Source organism: Taudactylus pleione, unplaced genomic scaffold (assembly GCF_031769625.1).
Source record: "Taudactylus pleione unplaced genomic scaffold, aTauple2 ptg000032l, whole genome shotgun sequence".
NCBI classification, from domain to species: domain Eukaryota; kingdom Metazoa; phylum Chordata; class Amphibia; order Anura; family Myobatrachidae; genus Taudactylus; species Taudactylus pleione.
In genome coordinates, this window is record NW_028284434.1 from 8729477 (window position 1) to 8752500 (window position 23024).

The 23024-nt window shown below is 44.4% G+C and overlaps 1 protein-coding gene across 1 annotated transcript in view; it reads left to right on the forward strand.

Annotated features, from left to right (window-relative positions):
* The window catches only part of OTOA (otoancorin), a 116831-nt gene that overhangs the window by 60261 nt on the left and 33546 nt on the right, over positions 1–23024 (forward strand). Inside the window, exons 14-22 of the mRNA XM_088451852.1 lie at positions 1191–1364; positions 5844–5984; positions 8435–8490; positions 10041–10158; positions 14751–14824; positions 18403–18535; positions 18816–19006; positions 19099–19192; positions 22215–22344. Coding sequence (XP_088307978.1) covers positions 1191–1364; positions 5844–5984; positions 8435–8490; positions 10041–10158; positions 14751–14824; positions 18403–18535; positions 18816–19006; positions 19099–19192; positions 22215–22344 — 1111 coding nt within the window. The remainder of the gene's footprint in view (positions 1–1190; positions 1365–5843; positions 5985–8434; positions 8491–10040; positions 10159–14750; positions 14825–18402; positions 18536–18815; positions 19007–19098; positions 19193–22214; positions 22345–23024) is intronic.

Genomic DNA, 23024 nt, shown 5'->3' on the forward strand with positions numbered 1-23024 from the left:
AAATTATAGGAAATAGTAAACAAAATATTGAAAATAAATTAAGATTATACTTTAAATTCGCTATACACACAGAAAAAACACTGCTAAGCAGTAAAATTAAAATGTAGAAGATTGTTACAAGTAGAATCTTGACACAATTAACCGTATATAGAGGGGATGTGGTTAATATCCCTACGATCGGGATGCCGAATGCTGAAATCCCGGCACTGGAATCCCGATCACTGAGAGAACACCGGCACCGGAATCTCGATCACTGAGAGAACACCAGTGCCGGAATCCCGACATGAGTGGGGATGAGGACGTCGGAATCCCGGCAGCTAGTATCCCGATTGTAAGGAGACTGGGGCAAGGTAAGTATCAGCTGCGGGAGGGAGGTTAGGGTTAGGCTGCCGGAGGGGGGGGGGGTGATTAAGGTTAGGCTCCAGACAGGGGGGGTTAGGTTCAGGCACCACCGGGGGGAGGTTAGGGTTAGGCACTAAGGGGGAGGGTTAGGGTTAGGCACTAAGGAGGGAGAGTTAGCTTTAGCCACTTACCAGGAGGGTTAGGGTGTGGGGTAGGGAGGGTTAGCATGAGGGTACAAAAAAGGAGGGTTAGGGATTACAACCATCGAGATGCCGCCATCTCCTCCATCGGTATTTCATTCCGATTCCATATAGAGATCAGGACCTTTAAACACTGGGCTTTTACAAAGCAATTGTTTAACAGAAGCAAGTGCTAAGTCACACCCAATAGACCACTCTAAATTATTTGCACCAGATTTATTTAGTAAATCTGTCAAGAGTTCTGTAGTCATTGAAATGAAGGAATAAAACTTTAATGAATAATAATACCCTGCCAACGCCAGGAAAGAGCACAACTGCTTCTCCGTGGCGAGTACTGCATTGCAGTTAGTCATTCTTCCACGTGGGGAGATGTTTGCCCCTGGAAGAAGAGGAACCACCCTGAGCTTTGTGTTCTTTCCTGTGTCTGCATCAATAAAATATATCTCATGGGAATGAATCCTCAATGGATACCAGAGTGCGACCTTTCAACAATTTCCAACTTTAGGTGCCTGACACTTTTAGGGGCTGGTCACGATGCGTTTCCATGAGTACAGCCAGCATATATATGTTTTCTTATCACAATCACCTTGTTTTCTCACACCATTATGTAACTTTATTTACTGCTTGAACTTTCTACATTGATCATAGGTTTTAAGTTTAACATTTTCAAATATAAGTCAACTCGGAGAATTGGTTTCTGGCGTCAGTGCAAACTCATTTTACGAGATGAATTCACGCGAGCTTCTGATGGCTCTGAAAAGTGGACTTTCCCAGCATGCACCAGGGTTTTCCCCAGCACAGCAAGAAAGCATCCTAAGTAAGGTAACCAAAGTTACTGTACCAGAGGCTTATTCGCCATGCAGGCCGAGTTAGGCCTAAATACCGTATATTTATTATTCACTGGTTTTCCTTTCACTCAGTTATATTTGGGTAAAGGTGGGGGTGGTTCTATGTACAGATGCGTCCTCATACGCATGGCGCAACATATATGCTACTCCATGGGCAGCAATTCTTGCACTTTCATACCTATTTCTTCATTTAGCATCGGTGTCACATCATAGCTGCATCGACAATCACTTATAGGGGTCTATGTACTAAGCCTTGGAGAGAGATAAATTACCAACCAATCAGCTCCTAACTGTCATTTTTCAAACACAGCCTGTAAGATGGCAATTAGAAGCTGATTGGTTGGTACATTATCTCTCTCCACTTTATCTCTCTCCAAGGCTTACTACATCTACTAGTGTCCTGGGCACTTAGATTAATATTGTTGCCGCAGTGGAGTTGATATAAAGTCGCAGATTAAGCAAAATGCTGCTTGGTGCAATTCATGACACAGCTCACTTGTATCAGTCCTCAGTCTTATGCTTCTTACCAGTGTACGAGTCACTTACAGCTGCTGCATGCAATGTTAGCGCCAGTGTCCAGGGTACTCGTACACTGTACTTTTGTCACATTAGTGATGTGACTAAGGCCCGTATTCAGTAAAAGTGTGGTGGGGCACACAGCATTAGTCACAAAATCTATGGCAAACTGGGCTATTTGATGCGATTTAAGGGTCGGTGCATGTGGATACATCTGTAACAGTGATATACAAGAACACTTTTGCAGATATTGGCTGTTTTAGGGCTCATAAATTCACATGAAAACATAACATCAGCTTTGAATAAAAATGATAAATAAAATCTGTTTAATATTATCATTTGCTAAAAATGTTATTAGTGTGTTTATAAGATAACAGCTATGTGGTATAGCACACGTTTTTCAAATATTATCCCAATACATTTTTGTAAACTTTCTGAAGAAGCTGACACAGCCTATGTAAATAGTATCACACATATGAATGAAATAGGTATTTCCTGTTTGATTGTTAATCAACTCCAACTCCAGCATTGTGCTTACAAATGGAAACTAATAGCCCAAATGGCATTACCCTGGTGCACGGGACCCCAAGTTTGCTGGTGCTGCGCCCTGGAGTGCTCGGCATTGCTTGCCGATGCATAGGGGAGAATCTTGGATTTGAGTGATTCACAGTTTTCCCAGTTGTGGCAAAAGGGGGAAGATTACGATTTATATAGAAAATAAGTTTAGGTGGAGGTCCCCTTTGATTATGAAACCCACCAACAAGGAAGTTCTAGCCACTACCAGTATATTTTAAATACAGAATAATGTTGTTCGTACTTGCAGTGGTTCCAATGGCCAGTTTGTTTTGGTAGCCTCCTGCATGCCTTAGTGCCAAACCGATCAGAGTTGCCCAACTTGGAAGCAAAATTTAGTGGAAGACAAGGAGTAAAGGACTATGAATTGAGTGTGGATTTGAGCTAAAGGAGCTCATTCAGACCCGGTCGCTAAGTTGCGCCCGTTCGCTCTGAGCGATTTTCGCCCTTCTGCGCATGCATATAATTCGCAGTGCGCGTGCGCAAGCCAGTCTTTGCGATCTGATTTTGGTTGCTCGTAAGCCACTATCAGATCGCTGCTTTTAGTGACAGATAGTGCCGTTTGTGGGTGGTAACAGGGGAAGGTGCTTGTGAATGGGGGAGTGGTGTTGCGGACGCAGGCGTGCATAATTAGCAAAGTAGCGTCATTGTACACGTTACCTGCATGTATTTGAGCCCGCACTGATCGCAGTGCTTGCGGCGGGGAAAGGCAACCTCAAGGGCTGTGAGCAGCTCCGATGGCTCTCGATATTACCGATTAATCCTACATTTCCCAGAGATCATGTGTGTTACGAGTGGAAAGGGGGTGTCTTTATACACTAGCGAGCGCTCATTGCCGGAGCTCGCTAAGACATAGAGGGCGTCCTTACGCGACGCAGTGCGAGCGCTTAATTTAAATATCCGGACCCTTTTTGCCAGCGAGCGGCCGCATCTTGCGATCAAGTCTGAATGAGCTCCAAAGTCCTTAAATGTAAGGTCAGCCACACATGGACCAATCATACGATGCCAGTATCAGTATACATTTACACAGTCAAATTGGTACAAGACCCAAGCAGTCTAAAGTCTTCTGACTTCACTAGGACCTATTCGTATAGAAACATAGAATTTGACAGAAGATAACAACCTCTTGGCCCATCTAGTCAGACCCTTTTTTTAACCTTTAACCTTTTGGTAACCTTAATCCGATTTGATCATTAGCTCTTTGTAAGATATTCTTATGCCTATCCCAAGCATGTTTACATTGCTCTACTGTGTTAGTCTCTACTACCTCTGATGGGAGGGTATTCCACTTATCCACTACCCTTTGTGTGAGGTCATTTTTCCTCAAATGTCCTTTGAACCTACTGCCCTTACATTCTGATACCAGTCATCTGCTAATAATAGTGAAATGGGTTTTTAAGGAGCCAATAACAATACTATATGGCCCAATTACCCAGTCTGTGTGGTCAGTATAGTTTCAAATTCTAAATGTGGTCAGAAATGCAGCTGAGCATTCTGCAGTGAGTGATAAGATCAGTGTCCAGTTTGGCCACACACTTGGGTGATCAGGCCGGCAGAGATGCAGCTGTTAAGTCCCTGGTGCAGAGCCAGAGCAATGGAATCTATTCCGATGTCACTGGAAAGTAATTTTGGTTGAAAGAAGACTGAACAAAATGGCCGATAGTGATCATTTATCTATTGCACTGACCAACATTCCTAATAAACATAGGCATCGTTTTGATCTATTTATTATCAGGCATATGATTATTTTTGGGCCTCACAAGCCGCCATATTGCACTGTGGGCCTGATACAGAGGTGGATGCAATTAATGTGCGGCTGCGATTTCTTACAGATTCGCTATAAGAAAAATATGCAAATGCGAGTTTCAGCATTCACCTTCTGTAAAAGTGTGCGACAGGCTGAGTACCCCTGAGACACCCACTGAACACTCCACCATTGCCCCCTCACGCAGCCTATAAGTCACACAGTGTATCCATCTAAAGTCCTGCAACATGGCCTCTGTGGCTGCTGTGTAGTGAAAGAAAACGAAGCCGCATGCATTTACAAGATGGCCACTTTTTGCGTTCACTTCAGGTCACCCATTCACCTCCCAGAATTTCCCATGATTCACAGTGGTCTTTTCTAATGATACCGATCCTATACGCAATTGCGACCACTATAGTACAGGTAGGTTCGTGCGTGCGCAGTATGGTTTCTCAGACTTTTTCTGCATTCACAAAAACAAAACATTACTCAACTGAGCAAACATCAGCACTGCGTCCACCCAGTGGTGTAAGTTCATACCAGATGCCCGGAGGCAAGTTATAAGTTGGTGCCACCTGCCCCCCCCATCACAGCCGCTGACACTGTAATGTAGCAATTTGCATGTAGACAGGCTGTAGATAGACGAAGGTGACAGCTGATGGTCTGACATGGAGCTCTCCACTAGTGTATGGTGGCTTCTCAGGTGCCAGGAAGGGGTGCCATGTATTGGGTGGCCGTGAGGGTACACTCTGTTTACATGGTCACAGCCCTAAGTGGTGTGAATATGTTGTGGACAATGGAGCTGGAGCCCGGCGGCAGGCGCCTCCATTGTCTCCCTTAGTTCTGCCCCGGCGTCCGCCTCTGAATCAGGTCCTGTCTCTCCTGTATAAGTGGCAAGAATGTAAAGGGTCCCATACATCTACCGGCTGTTTCACCCACTCCCTGATCCGACCGGAAACCACCACTCCGCTGGATGGGAATGGCGATCGGCTGCTATTGATGATCGCTGGTCCAACAGGGAATCTGTGAAATTCTTCATGTTAAAAAGCCCCGATTTGCTGATCACAATCATAGTTTGATCGTGATCTGCAAATCAGGGAAATCCAACATGTTGGATTTCACCGATGCCCTGACCCTGGCGTTTGGGGATCAGGGAATTGGCTCAATCCCGCGCTGATTTATGGGGGCTGTTCCCTTTCTGCCCAAATACATATTTATTCATGGCACCTGTTATCTCTTTATTGAAATCAGCTTTGGGTTATATAAGCACTTTATGCAAAAGCAATGCATGTCTTTCATAGTGTGTTATGTATCTATCCCCAGTGGCTGCCTACTATTAAAATATGTTATTCATCAGACTTTATGGGAAGCTGAAAACATATATACTTGTCACTTCATAACACAGTATAGCATTAACAGTTTTGTAACTTCTATAAATAAACTTTCCGACAGATATGTCCACAGGATTTGAGTAGACTAAATATATCACCCTGAAAAAAATAATTGTCACACTGTTCTCTTCTCCATGACATTTATTTATTCAAGAACAATACCATGAAATAAATGTAACGCGCCTCCGTGACACCAATCCCATATCCTTGCTGTTTCTCTTCTAATTAGCTGATGTCTTCTGGAGAATTTCAGACAGTTCTGTCAGACATGAGCAGAACCTTCTTTAAAGAAGTGTCGCTCTCACAACTATTAGCACAAGGGGACCTGGATGCCGCAGTTCTGAAGGAGAAAGAGATGAGACGAAGCCAGGTAATTATGTGTTTAACCTGCTTGCCCTTCAGCAATGAGCATTTAGCCAAGCTGGGTTTGGAATCAGAGAGGTTTTGGTCACGTTGGAGTCCCCTGGTGATTAGGATGAAAATCTTTTGTAGGCTGCAGTCATTGCTCTTTTCTGTAAGAGAGCTGAATAATGTGGTTTTAATGGATCAATGTGGTGTTTAAGAAGTATTACTCAGGGAAGGGGCTCCATAGAGTAAGTACTAGTAGCCAGAAAGCAGACAGTGCATATGTGCCTGTGCAGACTTGCGTTATTCATGTCTGTCAGCACCTATATAAGTAGGGGAGGGATGAGGCAAGTACATTAAGGGTCTGTTTGCACAATAACGTACAGATGCAAACGGGGACACAGACGCATAGTTGTGGGAGTTGCAGACACCAGATGATATGGGTGTGGCCGCCAGCACTTAGAGAACCACTTGTGTTTGGCTGTTTGCGAATGCGCCACTGAGGTGATTTTCTTTAGTTGCTCAGCCATATATTATACTTTTGCGTCTATATTCTAGAACTTTTATTCTTATTTTGTGCACAAGACAGATACTTGTTACTGCTATATTAGAGAGGTTATTGAGGTTTTATTTATGCCTAATAGCAAGCAAAACAAATGATTAAAAATAAAAACATAGATGTATGTGATGTATGTCTGTCGTAATCGTGGTGCATATGCTACTGGCGTGGACCTGCCCTCTGTGCCTCTGCATATAGGTGTAAATTTGCCCTTTTTATGCGCTTATTTTTTTAGTTTAAAATAACACCCAATTTGTGACCAATTCTGTATCAGGGCTCTGTGTCTATTTTAAATGAGCAATTTGATACTATGCACCACTTTAAGTGAAGAAAAGGCCGATTACTTGTATAACACACATGTAATGGCGAGAACCGGTCACGAAATGTAACACAGTCCATCTGCAGAATAAATAGAGCTCTTGATCTGCTGTGGCTCCCAATTTGCGGCATGTAACGGGCGCCATTTGAACCTACCTTTTGTTCCTTAAAACAGTTCATACGAGCCTGTAGTCAGTATATGGCTGTCTCTGTCTGATAATGTGTTGCCTGGTTCATCGCTATTCTTTTTTAACCTAATTTGGATAAACATATTTCCAGACACACGGCGAGCAATGTTAGGAAATGAAAAAAATTGCTACAGACAGTAAAGGCCATCCCCACACTGCATTGTTAAGGGGCCTATATCCATTACACGACTTTTTAAACGATCCGACCAAAACCTCCTGGTTTTGTTCACAAAGACGTGTAATGGATAGCCGGCAAGAACCAGCGATGCGCGTGCACGCTGGGTTCTTGCCGACCCCAACTATCTGCTGAACATGTTGGTCAACCTGACGACACTTGACAGGTACCACATGTTAGCAGATAGGGAGGTCGGTCTCCTGCACTGAATGACGCTCAGTGAATGCCATTCGGTGTGGGCACCACACCCGGCGACCTGAAGGACTGAACGCTAGACGGGTCGCGTAATGGATAGGCCCCTTTACCTGTACATTACTTGATGACTGTTCACTCTATAACAGGGATGGGGAAGCTCAGGCCGGGGGCCGTATAAGGCCCATGGAATCATTTTGGCTGGCCCTCTGAGCTTCCTTCTGCTAGACTCATTTGGCTAGCAGGATGTCTAGAATGGCACCCTGCAGTCAGAATCTATGCAGCAGTGCCATCTGGACTGTCCTTAGGACGCTTCAGGTGGTCACCTCTATGCCCTTACAGCTCCCCGGAGTATCCTCAAGATGCTCCGGGCATTGCTGTAATCATGATTGTGGCCCAGCCCCCGTGTAACGTGACTTGGAGGGAGCGTGGCCTGCACCGGGCCCGCGAATAATGTTATATATATCAAAATGGCCCTCAGCAGAAAAATGGTTCCCCACCCCTGCTCTATAACAAGAAGATTAACTTACAATAGGTTCTTGTACCATTTATTGTGGCTATATGTAAATGAAAATGGACCCACATTATGCTTCTTGTTAAATATATAAAGTGATCTGTTTCACTGACACTAAAGAAAAGACAGCTGTCATCAGAATACTATATTTGTTAAAAATGTGTTAGCAGGATAAGGTGCTACAAGGTGTATTATTATGTTCACAATGATTGGAGAGTCTGTTAGTTCTATTTAAAGGGATTCTCCAGGCAAAATAAATAACCCCCATAATCTTCCATGACCTCCCCTTATAATGGATTTTATTTTATTTTATCTGATTTACAATTTTATGTATGTCCTCTGTCTCCATCATGCATTGCATAGAAACACGTGTTCTTGTGCAAGATACTAAGCAGTGCAATTTGATTCTATACATACAGAATAGAATTTGATTCTATACATTGTTTTATTTATTTGTGTATAAAAAAAAACGTTTGTCTATAAGGTAACTGTGTAAAGTACTGTAACTTGTTGCCCTTTTCTCTTTCAGGCTCTACTTCTGTTTGATAAGCTATATTCCCTGACATCATTGGTGGATCTGCTGAGGTATAGTGACACATATTTCAGTACCACCAGTTTGTATATTTAGCCTCTCATCAGTATTATTCCATGAAAAATCACCCTATGCTTCTGTTTTTGAGGCCAACTCATTTAGTGTTGATTTGTTGGGTCACCATCGCTACTGTCACTGTGCATCATTATAAATTGTCCTCTTTAGTCACAAGTAACCATACAATTGACATTTAAACAATTATGTTAAAGGAGTTGTCCAGCAAGGGTCACTGTCATCTCTTAATCTGTATTTATTAATTAACTGTTGATGATAATGGTGAGGATGATGACAGTCACCAGAACAAGCTAGTTGACTCTGATTTGGCCGATTGCGAAAACACACTTTCTTCTTGACCGCAACTATACTACATGATGTTAGGGGCACATTTAAAAATACCATTTTTTTTGCTTTTTCATTTCTTGTGCTAATGACCTGGTTGGGTGTGAGTGTATCAGGCTGTTTAACATTAGCGTCTCTATAATGGGTGCAGGGTGCAGAAGTATAGCCAGTCACAGAAGTGTAGCATCTTTCCATACATTTGATATATTAAGGGACGCGGATCAAGCTTTCCTGTCCCATGTTATAAAAAGGGGGGGGGGTTGAGATGGCTGCGCTACAACTCTTACTGTCCTCAGGGATGCTGCCTAGGGGCTTTACAGGGGTTCACCTTCCCTGTATATATACTATGAGATAAGAAGGAGGAGTATTCCTGGCGCTTCACCAGTGGGTTTTGTTCAGAAATACATTTCATGAATCAGTGAATATATAACAAATTCTGTGTTTATTTTAAAATACAATTGGTAAGTATATAAAACATTCCAAAATTGGAGTAGAAAAATATGTGTATAGACAGGCTACTACTAGTAGACCAACAAATATACAAACAACATATAACATTAAACATATATCACACAGTGTAATCCCTTTGTAGGGAAGAAATAAGTATGAGGAGAGATACACCTAAGGCGTTTTACTCTGACCTCCTATAGTTGGGAGATATATGACACCCACTAAGGTACCATGGATCCGGTATTTAGTTCCAGAAGAAAGTCGATGTCTGGTAATAGTCACTACCTATTTTCTCGCTGTTGTAGGCTAAGTGCCCAAGTGGATGGTTAAAGTCCTTATTCGGTATAGGAGCAAGTCGGAGTAGAGGTCGTTTGCCGGCAAACTTGTAGGGATGAAGGACGTGTGAATCACGTCTCTGGAAATCCCTCACCTCACTAGATCATAAAAAGGTCAAAATTGGATGCATAGCAGAGGGTTAAATCAAGAGCATTTTGTTTTCTCTTTACATCATTCAGTTTGCTATAAACTACATACAGTTTGGATGAGTTTAATAATTAATTTGGTGTGTTTTTGAAATATGATTGATGGCAGTTTTAAAATTGCATAGTAAACAGCACTTCGATACATACCCTCCCCCATCCTTAGTATATATGTGTGTTTAACAAATACATGCCATGAGTGCGGTATCAGAGGCTCTAATGTACATTACTCTCCCTAATGAATGTTGGATCCATTTAACCCTGTTCTTTTCTAGTACAGGGCAGTTGGTGAAAGGGGTCACATGTGAGCAGATAGACGGCATGAGTAAGCCCAGCTTTCTTAATCACTACAAGCTCTTTGAAAAGAACCTTCTGTTACTTTCTCCACATCAGGTAAATATGTATTTCCACCTAACGGTTGTCTGGCCCTTTAATGTGGCTCCATTACATGGACTACAGACATACACCATATCACATGAGTACACCTATAAAGCTGTAAAAGCCTTGGTTTAAACAGAGCAGAGCACGTGTGTCACAGCTGTGTTGACCACCCAGGATTTGTTCAGCTGTGATGAGATTGTTGCAGTCATCAGTATCCATTAGTTGAAAGATAAGAACAGACTGCAAAACAACTGAATAACCCATATTGGGCTAACTACTTCCCATTTATAGCATACTACTTAGAGCAAAAACAGTAAAAGAAGCCTCTCACACATGGCTATAATGCAGCATATGGATCCCCCAGACCTGTACGTTCCAGTCTGAACATTAATCTTCTGATGTCCTAAAGCTGATAATTCAGCCATGATAACACAGTCATGTGTTGCTTGCAAGAAACAGCAATCGATGGACAAAGTTTTTGGCGCCAAGAACTGGTTGATATCTACCGGTTTGTTTCATTAGCTGAAATGCAGGTGGCTGGGGCAAGCTGGGGCCATGCTGTGCACATTATGCAATGTGGTCTCCACCATCAGTCAGATGTTTTTAAAAGCTTTTCTGAATTTTCATATCTTTTTTTTTTTTGTTTTACCATATTTTATTGTAAGACTGCAATGGCCAGTACAATATAGCAGTCAAGAAGTAACATGACAATAAAATTTAGGCATAGAGATTATTCAAAACAGAGACCATGGAAAACCATAAACCATTTACAATAAGGCCAGCAAAATGAAACATCAATAACACATCACTGGAGACAGGTTACATTAAAGAGTATCTATATTAAGGATTTTAAAAGGAGGGGTAGCACCAGTGGGCAAAATTTCTTAATTATACCAAGCTGTAAGTTGGGTATGCAGTCGGGATGCCGACTGTCGAAATGCCGACCGCCGGCTTCATACTGCAATCCTCACAGGGGACTAATGATAGGCGTCGAAATCCCGACGCCAATCATTATCCCTACGCCGGGAGCCCGACGCCCGGCATACCGAACGAAACGGGGAGAGGGTTAGGTTAGAGGTTCCGGGGGGGACTCAGGGCTAGGCACCCCTCCCGGGAGGGTTGGGCTAGGTGAAGAGGGGACGAGGGGGTTAGGTTTAGGCACTTACGGGGGAGGTTAGGCACCCCTCCCGGGAGGGTTGGGCTAGGGGAAGAGGGGGGGTTGGGTTAGGCATCCCTGGGGGGAGGTTAGGGTTATGCACCCCCCCCCGGGAGGGTTAGGTTTAGGCTGCGGGGACGAGGGGGTTAGGTTTAGGCACTTACGGGGGAGGTTAGGGTTAGGCACCCCTAAGGGAGGGTTGGGGGGGGAGAAGATTAAGTATAGGTAGTTTACATAGGTCCAGCGGTCACTCATACCGCTCCCGTAAGTTGGAGTGCAGCACGGAGCGTATCTTTGACCTGAGATGAAAATGTGTTAACATAGGGGAGCCAGATGGTAAAAAACTTCTCTGCCCCTTTATCTTTATTAAGATAGAGTGCCAACCAGTCCATATGGAACAAATACGATATTCTAGGATGTAAAAGAGAGCGTCAGAGTATCATCAGAGAGCCATTAGGATAGGATGGTTTTCTTTGCTGGATTTTGTTATCTTTGTGTAAACTCTGTGCCCTACACAATGTAAAAGATAGAGGGCCTGATTCAGAGCCGCTCGTAAGCGGCTGCTCGTTCGCTCCGAGCGATGTTTTAGTACGCATGCGCGAACCAGTCAGTGCGGTCGAAAATCGTGTGCTCGCAAAATAGCGAGTGCCTGCTAATTTGAGTAACACAGAGAGAGGCGTTTGTGGGTGGTAACAGGGGAAGGTGCTTGAAAACGGGGAGTGGAGATCCGAACACAGGCGTGCCAAAAGGTCAAAACGGGCGTTTTAAGGGTGTGCATAATTAACAAAGCAGCGTCATCGACCATGTCAGTTGGGTGTCTTTTAGCCAGAACTGCTCGCATGATTGCGGTAGGAAAATGCAACCACAAGAATAGCGAGCAGTTCATACGCCGTTCGATGTACTCGATTAATCAAATAAATAGCGGAGATGACGTATGATGCGAGCGGCCAGGGGGCGTTTTTTCAAAATAACTACCGCATGTTTTGTTCGCTCGTTCAGACATAGAGGCATCAACAGACCGCAAAGAGCGAACGGACAATTTAAATAGCCAGCCCCTTTTTCAAAACGAGCGAGCGCAAATAGCGTCCGGCTCTGATTCAGACCCAGAGGACACTAATTTGTTGCTTACTACTGGCCAGTGGCCACACATGGCAATATCACAGGGGTGCCACCAGTGTCGCAGCCTGGGGCAAAAATCTAAGGGGCTGCATTGTTGATTGTCCCTGGTACCAGGAGAAGCCCTAGGGTCACCCATTCTCACACATGGCCAAAATTCACTATATGTGTACACCTGGCCTGTACTTTTCATTAAAAGAATAAACAATAAGGTCAAATAAATGAAGATTTTACTGGAAAGAGATATAATGCCACCTTATGTTTCCGGAGTATCAAACCATGGTTACCAAAACATCTCAGAGTTTTGTGGAGATCCCATACTTACAGGGCCGGATTATAGGCAGAGCAACAGGGGCGGTCGTCCCGGGGCCCTCACACATAGGGGGCCTCCACACACAGTACCCGACCACTGGGCACGTGCCCCAGAGCAGGCCCGGCGAAAATGTTGATCGTGATCTACTGGAAGCTCGCGAAACTCCCGCCGCTAGATCGCGACCAACTTACTTAAGGTAACTGGGTACGCTGGCCTCTGAATTCTCTGATCACTTCAGACGCCAGTGTTCCCAGTGATGTAGTGCGCAGTTGGCGTCACCCGCGATGAGAGGAGCCTGCGCGCCTTTACTAGATCCAGTTAGATCCAGCAGGCAGCGGCATCAGCTGCGATGGCGGGACTCAGGAGCCCTGATGGCGTGAAGCAAAGACAGGTACTTTTTTTAACAGGGGTGTGAGCGGTGAGGGGGAGCTAGTACTGGGGACACTACTTTAGGGGGCATGACTACAGGGAGCATTGGAGAAGAGGCACAACTACTGGGGGCATCGGAGAAGGGACACAACTACAGGGGCAGGGGGCATCGGAGAAGGGACACAACTACAGAGGCAGGAGGCATTGAAGAAGGGGCACAACTACAGGGGGGCAATGGAGGAGAGGCACAACTACTGGGGGCATTGCAGAAGGGGCACAACTACAGGGGGCATTGCAGAAGGGGTACAACAACTGGGGGCATTGGAGAAGGGGCACAACAGCTTGGGGCATTGCAGAAGGGGCACAACTACAGGGGGCATTGGACATCAGGCAGGTAGCCTGATGTCTGTGTATGTGTGTGTGTATATATATATATATATATATATATACACACACAACTTTTATTGATAGGGGCCCCCACATGTTTGTTGCCCTGGGGCCCCCACAGTCCTTAATCCAGCCCTGCATACTTATATAGGTCAAGTACGATTTAATGCTTATTAAAATGGAAGGAGGATTTTGGCTCTTCCACTGTAATATTATAACACATTCATAAATCAGGCAAAGAGAATTTTCCAGAAACATTTATGTTTGTAATCAGACCCATTGCCTGGATCCCGTGGAGCTGCATGCACCGGTCTCATGACTGCATACATAACGATTACGATTACCAACTCAATGCATTTTTTCCAATCCACATGTAGTGTTCGTTCTAGCACCATGCACCATCACAGCCACTGCTGTTCCTCTTTACCACCTGGGGTGTCGCTCTTTGCTCTGGTGCTTGTAGCACACTCAGCTAATGCAACAAACTGCTGAGATACAGACCAGAGTGTGCTGGAAGCACCAGAGCAAAGAGCGACACCCCAGGCAGGAAAGAGGAACTCTACGGCTTGTGACAGGTGCAGTGTGCTAGAATGAGCACTACACATGGTTCATGGAGGCCATGGGTGTATACTAGCTTTCTGATAACTTTTTACTTACACCCCTTTCAGATATGAGAGACCGGAAATTGCCAGGTCTATTAACCTGGCAATCAGCCCGGCCCTGATAAAGAGTAGGGTCGGGGACCTGGGACTTCGTCCCTGGTTGTTTGTTTGCATTCACACTTACCCAGGGGCGTTTCTAGAGAGGAGGGGGCCCGTGTGCAGTCTCCGACATGGGCCCCCTCTTCTCCGCCCGGCGGCCGGCCGCGCACTGAGCTGTGCGCGGCCAGCGCCGGAGTTATAGACTCTGGGCACCAGAGTGTGCCCAGAGTCTATAATGAATGCACAGGTCACCGGGAAAATGGCTGCTGCGGCCATTTTCCAGTCGTTTTACAGCGCCGGACACCGCGCCGACGTGGGACTCCGGAGAGGTAAGTAATATTATGGGTGCAGGGTATGCGGTGCGGGGCCCCCCTGGACCCAGGGGCCCGTGATCCCCGCACACCCTGCACCCATTATAGATATGCCCCTGCACTTACCTAAATCCCGGGTGATGCCCGTTCACGTGCAAAAACCCGGAATTTAGATGTAAGTGTGGAAGGGGTATTGTACTTACATAGCTTGTGTGTGTTTTTGTAGTAAATATTTTTAAATGTCTTTTCAGATACATTGTCTGGCGTGGAAATATTGGAAGGTTTCCCAAGCTACCATCCCACCGTTCCTACTAGTTGTCCTTCCGTAAGTTTTCCACTTCAAAGAATCTTAAAAAAAAATGAGTTTTCTAATGGTACCGTGCAGCTTATGCAAATGAGGAGTCAGGAAGCGTCAGTTCTTCCCTAGGCAAGGAACATCCTGCTGCTTTGATCATCATTGCAGTGATGAGAAATTAGTTATATTGCCATCACCTGGTCACGCAGTCCCTGCAGTGATGCCACATGCAAAGGCAGGATATGAGAACATGGGGCTTGTTCTGAACAAGAAGTACAAGATTAAACAGTGATAGTGCGAGGTCTAATATGAGAAGTATAACAATCCACAGATGATCAGATCATTATCCTCTTGAAGTTAGCTTCATATTATTTTTAACCTTTAATTGTAAAAAAAAATCCTGTTTCATTATTCGCAAGTCTTTAATCACATTCCACTATTACATTGCTGACTGCAGATGTAAAAAGGAGAAGAATAAAAAACACATAACACTCTAATACTGGAGCGATGAGCGCAGTTGATACATTTTTAACCCCTCTACAGCTGGTGAGCTAAACAAGTGCCCTATTGTTCTAAGCAGGTGGTTTATGACAAATGCCCTTCAATCCAGGGGCAGGGCCGTAACTAGGGGTGTGCAAGCTGTGCCTTTGCACAGTTCTCTGTGGGCATCACTGTCGTTGCCACACGGCCCCTGCATATGGCTAGCATGGTGCTTGCAACGACCCTGCAGCTACTATTACTGCAGCAATGTCATCCGTAGCATGCTTTGTACACTCTAGGTATGCACCCTGCAGTCTGTACAGCCGCCCGGAGCGTCCTGAGTGTTGTACTTCCCAGTGCCAGCGGTCCCAACCACTCGGCACATCGTCATGCGTTCAGGGAGCGGGGGTGGCACATGACGCACTGCCGCACTGTCATAACCAGAACTTTGTGGGCCCCATAGCAACATTTTGGGGGCAGTTAATTTTTATACCCCATAAATATAATAGTGCCCTATTTCAATTTCTGAAACATAGTAGTGCCCTAGATTTAGTTAATGTAATGACCCATAGTAGTGCCCTAGTTAATGTAATGACCTATAGTAGTGCCCTAGTTTTTTCTTCTGAACCACAGTAGTGCCCATGTTCATATTATCTCACATTGTAGGACTGTCAGTACACATTATGTCACACAGTACCCCCTATTCACATACAGTGTTCCTAGTTCATATTGTGCCACATTACAGTGCTCTTTTTCATATGACACACATATAGGGCTCTATTTATTAACATTATTTTTAATAAAATTCTACTCCAAGCCATAATTATCACTTATTTTTAGTAAGCAGATCGCATTTCCCATAATTGTAATGGGAAATGTGATCTGGCCAAAGTTACTAAAAATAAATTGTGAAAAAACATCGGGGAAAGCCCTGTGATAATAACGCCACCTGGAGGTGGCGTTATCCACGTTCTTCCCCGGTTACTGGACTCCTGCTCCACTCTGACCGGGAGAGCAGAGCCCGGAGCTGGTCCCAGTGATCAGCTGTGTGGTCTAAACAGATCACATGCTGATTCACTGTAAAAAAAAATAGTAAAAGATAGTAAAAAAAAAAAAATTAACTTATCTAAGTCCAGGGACCGGAGTTCGGGGCTCCGGTGATGTCCTCCCTCCGGTCAGCTGGTCTCCACTTTATAGTGTCCTAATTCATATTATTTCACATTACAGTGCCCAGTTCAGATTATGGGGCCTATTCATCAGCACTAAAATAACATTTTTAAGGACATTTTCCTTAAATAACATTATTTTGGTATTCATGAACAGACTTAACACAGGAGATATCACAGATATCTCCTTGCTAAGTCCCCCTGCGTTAATTTCCACACTCCCCATACATTAGTATGGGGATGTGGAAATTATGGTATTCATCAAATTCCGAAAATTATCAATTTTCGGAATTTGATGCAGTTACTATTCGCCACTGTGAGGTGGCGAATAGCAGAATCCACTAACCTGTATCAGCGTGTGCAGGTCCCCCGACGAGTCCCTCTGGCGCTCTGCTCCGTCCTCAGGCTCCGGAGGCTGGTCTGTCATGTGTGCTCCCCAGCAGAGAACAAGAAAGTTTAGAAAAAGAAAAAAAAAATTATTTTTTTTTCTAATCTGTCATGTGGTCTGCAGGGAAACCACATGACAGACCAGCAGGACGGAGCCGGAGGCTGCTGCGCGGACAGGTAAGTCGGGGGGGGGGGAGGTGAGCGGAGGGGGGTGGGGGTGGTCGGGGGGGGGTACGAAACTTACCGCATCTGTAGGCAGTGCTGCGCATGCGCTGGTTTTACAGATGTAACAGCGCATGCGCAGCACTGTTTCCAGACGCGATAAGTTAGTGTAGGCAGGGAAAAGTATCTATTTCCCGAAAAGCTGTCATCGCAAAAATGACAGCTTTTCGGAATAGATACTTATGGAGAGGTGGAATGATGAATTCCATCTATAATTAGCTAGAACTCCATGACAGTTCTAAAGCTAATTATCTCCATTGAATTTTTACGTTTAATGAATAGGCCCCTATGTCACATTACAGGACACTACTTTTGCTCTCTCTCCAGAGGAGAGATGCAGCTGACTGCATGGGCTCCGACAGCCGCTCTGGGCTTGGGGGGAAGAAGGGGGTGTGGCCTAATCGCGGGTGGTGTGGGCAAGCCCCCTTCGGGAGGAAATTAAAACATTTTTGCAGCGCCGTGCGGTAGGAAGGTGGGCGATGTGAGCCCCTCAACCAGGCGCATAGCCAGTGGGGGGGGCACGATCAGTGTGATTGCTCTCCCCATAGGCATAGGTGACTTCTGTGGCTGCTACTTAGCGTGTACTGGGCTGCTTTGATGGAGGGGGGGGCAGCACCGGACCTGGACCCCAGCCCGGCCCCTCCAGAAAACCCATACCCGGGTAATTAGTACCCTCTCAACGCCCCTGGCTGACTGGAGGTGGGTCCAGGACCCAGTGCTATGCATCACTAGGCCCCTTCTCCTCACAGGGAATGTTGTGAATTGTGGGTTGATTGAGAGGGGACATGGCCAATGTGATGTGATTTTCATAGAAATACGTCATATTGGCCCTGATCCCTCCCCATTTACCCGCTGTTTGCAGCATTATCCTCCCCATAGTGACCACTCTGCTAGAAAGTGAAGGATGCGGGAGGGCAGGCTACTCTTCCCGGGGATCCAGGGGACTGCCTGCAAATTCTGGAGGCTCCCGCAACTTCCGGGAGAGTAGGCAAGTGTGCATTACAGTGCCCCCTTACCATTACAACATCCACTACACACACCTTTCACTGAGAAATGCAATGTCACTCCATTCAGGCTGTGCAACGTTCCGGACTCAATTGCTTAGCAGGGAAATCCATGAAATTCGTATACAACTATGTAACCTAAGTCCAGAGCCCCCTACGCCTCTGAGCCCCATAGCAATCCCACCCCCTGCACCCACTATAGTTACACCCATGCTTATGGCTCTATATTCTCCATAAATCTATTATATTAGAAATGAATATCATAAAGTGATTTTCTGCAATATATCAGGTTGCCTGTGTTTAGTAATTAAAATAACAATTTGTAAATCCCTTACTTTTTAATTTTCAGGACAGAATATTTTGCATCTCACCCTCCTCCTTGCAAAGTGTTCTTAATTAGCCTCAGAAAGATGGATCTTAACTATTTGCTGTTGCATGCAAGCAAAAAGGACTTTGTAATTGACAAAGTGAATCAGTGCCTGGTAAGAATGTTTACAGTGCAAATCCACGGGGAGCTTAAGCTTAGACAGCCCAATGCATAATTAAAGGTATTTTGTTTGGATAGATGTTGCCTCACAGGGATGTTTATTTGGTGTCTGTTCTCATTTCACAAATGCTGTAGATATTTGGGATATAAAAGTTCACCCACGTCACCCTTCCACATATGCTGTGTAGAATCAGTGATTGCTTCTAGTCTGGGTCAGTAATGCCAACACAAGGTCAGCGGTACAAGCATCAATCTCAGATGTTTCTATCTTTCAGAACAATTCTATAGCTGACGTGTATCAACTAGATATACTTGGGAATCTCATCTGTCACTTGTCCCCAAGCATCATACAGAAAGGGATATCTCCAAATGTCATTGTAGTAGCACTAAATCAGTTGAAGGCCTGCTCAAATCTCAGCCATGAGCAAAACCAAGAAATTGAATACAGGATCCTGGAGCATTATGGGTATGACACATTCCTTCTGCTTGTTGGTTACTTATTTTGTGGCTTACACTCCTGTCACTTCCTATCATCTGCCTATCTTCTATTGTGTGTAGGAACCCATTAAACTGGACATCTGAAACACTGCAGGATTTGGCACCATTTTGGTATCTGCTATCAAAAGAGAATATTGTGATTGTAATACAGAAGGTATCCCTCTTATGGGCCAATTTAATTAAACGCAATGTCCGGGATGTAACGTCCAGCACATTTTTGCAAGTTTTTCCTTGCATCCCATAGAGGTGTGGAGGTGTGCAGGATAACTTGCAATGTTGCGATACTGTGTATGGCGTATATGTGGGCAGCCAAGCATTGCAGTAATGTTTAGTGGCATATCACATCAACATTAATTGTGCCTGCTGCAGAGCTGAATTAAGGCTTTGGAGGGCCCGGAGCACTTAGAACTAGGGACTCTAACAGCAACATGTGGGGATTGGCCCCTTGCGTGCAAACCATACCTAAAAAGGCGGTGTGTACATTGATTCCCCAGTCACTGGTCAACCCGAGTCCTACGTACAGCATGTGAGAGTGTTCCCTCCCTACCTTTCCTCCCCGCGGGACACTGTAGCCCATGGATGGGAAAGTACCTGAAAAGCATGACTGTCCTGACAAAATTGGGATTGTTGGGGAGTATGTATACATACATAGATGCACACACATATACAGTCACACACATGCACACATACATAGTCACACACACATATACACATACATACAGTCAAACACATCCTTACATACAGTCACAAACATACATACCGTCACACACTTATACACATACATACATACATAAATACGTACACACACACAGTCACACACCTATACACATTCATACTGTCACACATATAGTCATACATATATATATACAGTCACACACTTATGGCTCTATATACTTCAATCCGCATTTAAAATGCGGGTGTAGTGTGATTTTTTTTTTCTAAATTCACATTGCGAATTTAGGAAATATCACAGGGATTTAGCAAAAATCCCCTGAAGGGACAGAGCTTGTGATAAATCTCGGTCCCTGCGAATCCCCTCCACAGTCTTCACACTGTATTTTTCGCAAAAATAATACAGTGATAAGGTATGCGCCTCCAACTCACCAAAGCTGATCACAGGGGGTCGGCTCTGCTCTGCTTGTCAGAGCAGAGCAGGAGTCGGGGAAACGGGGGAAACCCTGGATAACGCCATCTCCAGGTGGCGTTATTATCACAGGGCTTCCTCCGGTATTTTTTCACATTATATTTTTAGTAAATCTCATGCTGATCGCGTTTCCCATTACAAGTATGGGAAATACGATCTGCTAACTAAAATATGCAAATTAAAGGGCCTAGAGTAATTTTTCATGAAAACTACTCTAATTGCCTTTTAATAAATGTATGTGATACTAAAATAATGTGAAAAGGGTGTGAAAACACCCTTTTATACATTTTTCTAGTATTGATAAATAAGACCCATAATCAGACACATACTTTACATAGTACATACTGTCTGTACATAGTCACACACCTTTACGCATTCATACTGTCACACATATAGTCACACACAAACATACATATAGTCACACACCCATGCTCACATACATACAGACACATACCTACACATACAGTATATAAACATATATATATAAAGTTGTACATGCACATATACAGCATACTTGCATACTCACCCAGAACGCATGAGAATCTCCAGAAAATTGTGTGGCGCTTCTGGCCACCTGGAAAAGTAGACAAGTCTACCGGCCTACCCCTGCACCCCCCCCACCTTAATTCACAGCGGGGAAAAGGGATGCGATTCGAGCTGAATCATGCCATCTTTGCCCCGCCCCCTGCTTCACAATGCTGGTTATCTTGGCATTGTGTAGCAGGGGTGGGGCCACGATAATGCAATTGTGGCCATGCCCCCCAAGCTGCGCCACCCCAGTCCCTGCTATGCTGGCCTCAATGTTGGCAACCCTGACATACAGTCACACATATATACTTAGTCACACACTTGTACAGGTAATTAAATACACATAGTGCCCCCTCCCTGAGTCCCTCTTACCTTGTAGGCTGGCCACTGGACGGTCTTCGCAACTTTGGGTCTGCAGTGCCGGCTGCTCTTCCCCTCCTCTCTCCCATGCTGCTGGCACTGGCTGTACAGTACATTGCCGTGTAGACCCGCCCCATGCTCAGACTCCACCTCCCTCCTCTCTCCCCCACCTAGCAGTGCAGTCTTGCTCTACACTACAACTGTAATTAAAGGATAAGTGGCACCTTGAGAGAGTGAGTGGCTCCCAACCCATCGTCAAATGCCATTGCTCTACCAAATTGTTCATTTTATAATGGGCAGACATGTAAACACTTTAAATGAGTATTTATTAAAGCAGTGTTTGACAATCTGCTTCCTCATTTGGGATAATGTGATATTACCTAGTAACTATAATAAAGGGATAAGCAACCTGCGGCTCTCTAACTAATCTGGCAAAATATTTAGTGCCTGTGTATTTGATACAGAATTCTCCCAATAGATTCTTGTAAACATGTTAAATTTATGCTTTGGGATAATACTGGAGGGGATGCCGAGATGGGAGGTGTTGGGGACATAGTACAGCCTACGCGTTGTCCTGCACTATGCAAAAGTACGGCAATGTACAGCGAGGGTGGTACAATGGGAATCGGTATGGATGCCGGGCGCCTGTCTCCCGGCATCAGGAAAATGACAGGCGTCTAGATATAGACGTCTGTCATTTAACCCACGCCGGGATAAAGCAGTTGGGAAGCCGGCTGTCAGGATCACGTCAGCCGGTTTCCCGATTGCATCCCGGTACAATGACCTGATTAGACACAAATCTTGTCATCAAGTGCCCTGACCGCAGATTTCATTTGGCAGTATTAGGGTAGCTGGTCTACTCTCCCAGAATCAGGGAGTGCTCCCCTGAAATTCAGGATTTTCCCAAACATTCTGGGAGAATAGGTGACTATGGCCCAAGTCTATATCAGGCCCATACTTAGCTGAGATGTTACAAAGATAAACCGGTTTTGTTGGCCATGTGGGGCTAGTTTGTAATCGTCATAATCACTGCAACACATGCCAATTTTTATTTCTAACCGCTAGTGAATATGATATTCAACACGTGTGCTCTTTACCTTTACTCCTTTCTAACCGGTTCCCTAACGTGGCATTTTGTATAAAGTTCCAGGATCTAGTATCAGAGATGGTATCGGAAGCTGGAGGAATTCCTCACAGTAATGAGATGCTATCTGCCCTATTTGATGCCTTTCAGTTGCGTAGTAGCGACAGTGCACTGCCCGACCAGTCAGCAGGTAACAGCTGTCATCCTACCTCTTAGCTCTAATTTGCAAATGTCACATAATGCTGCAATTTCCTTCATTCTCTCCAGTATTCAAAAGCTTCATTGTCTGTGTGGGATCAAACAAATGTCTATTCAGATATTGAATGACCTGAGCAATTCAGATCTAAAAGGAGGGTTTGTCCTGAGGATTAGCTGAAAGATCTAAATGAACATTTTTCCTGAAAGTGAATTGTGTATTTATTTTTATATTAAACAAATGCCCACTTCCCAATGTGCCTCCGCAAAAAGTAAACGTATACAGATAAATAGCTTACACCATACCATATATATATATATATATATATATATATATTGTGTGTGTGTGTATATATATATATATATATATATATATATAGTGGGTAAAATAAGTATTGAACACATCCACATATTTCTCAGTAAATATATTTGTAATGGGGCTATTGTAGTTACATTTTCACCAAATGTCAGCAACAACCCATGCAATCCACACATGCGAGGAAATCAAACCATAGATGTCCAAAAATTAAGTTACTGTATGTGAAATTACACAGGGAAAAAGTGTTGAACAAGCTTACTGTGTTAATGTAGAAGTAAAAATCTAGACTATGGTATCCAGTTGAGTGGACGACAATAAAAAGGTCAAAATTCAGAAGGACGACCCATTTGGGATGT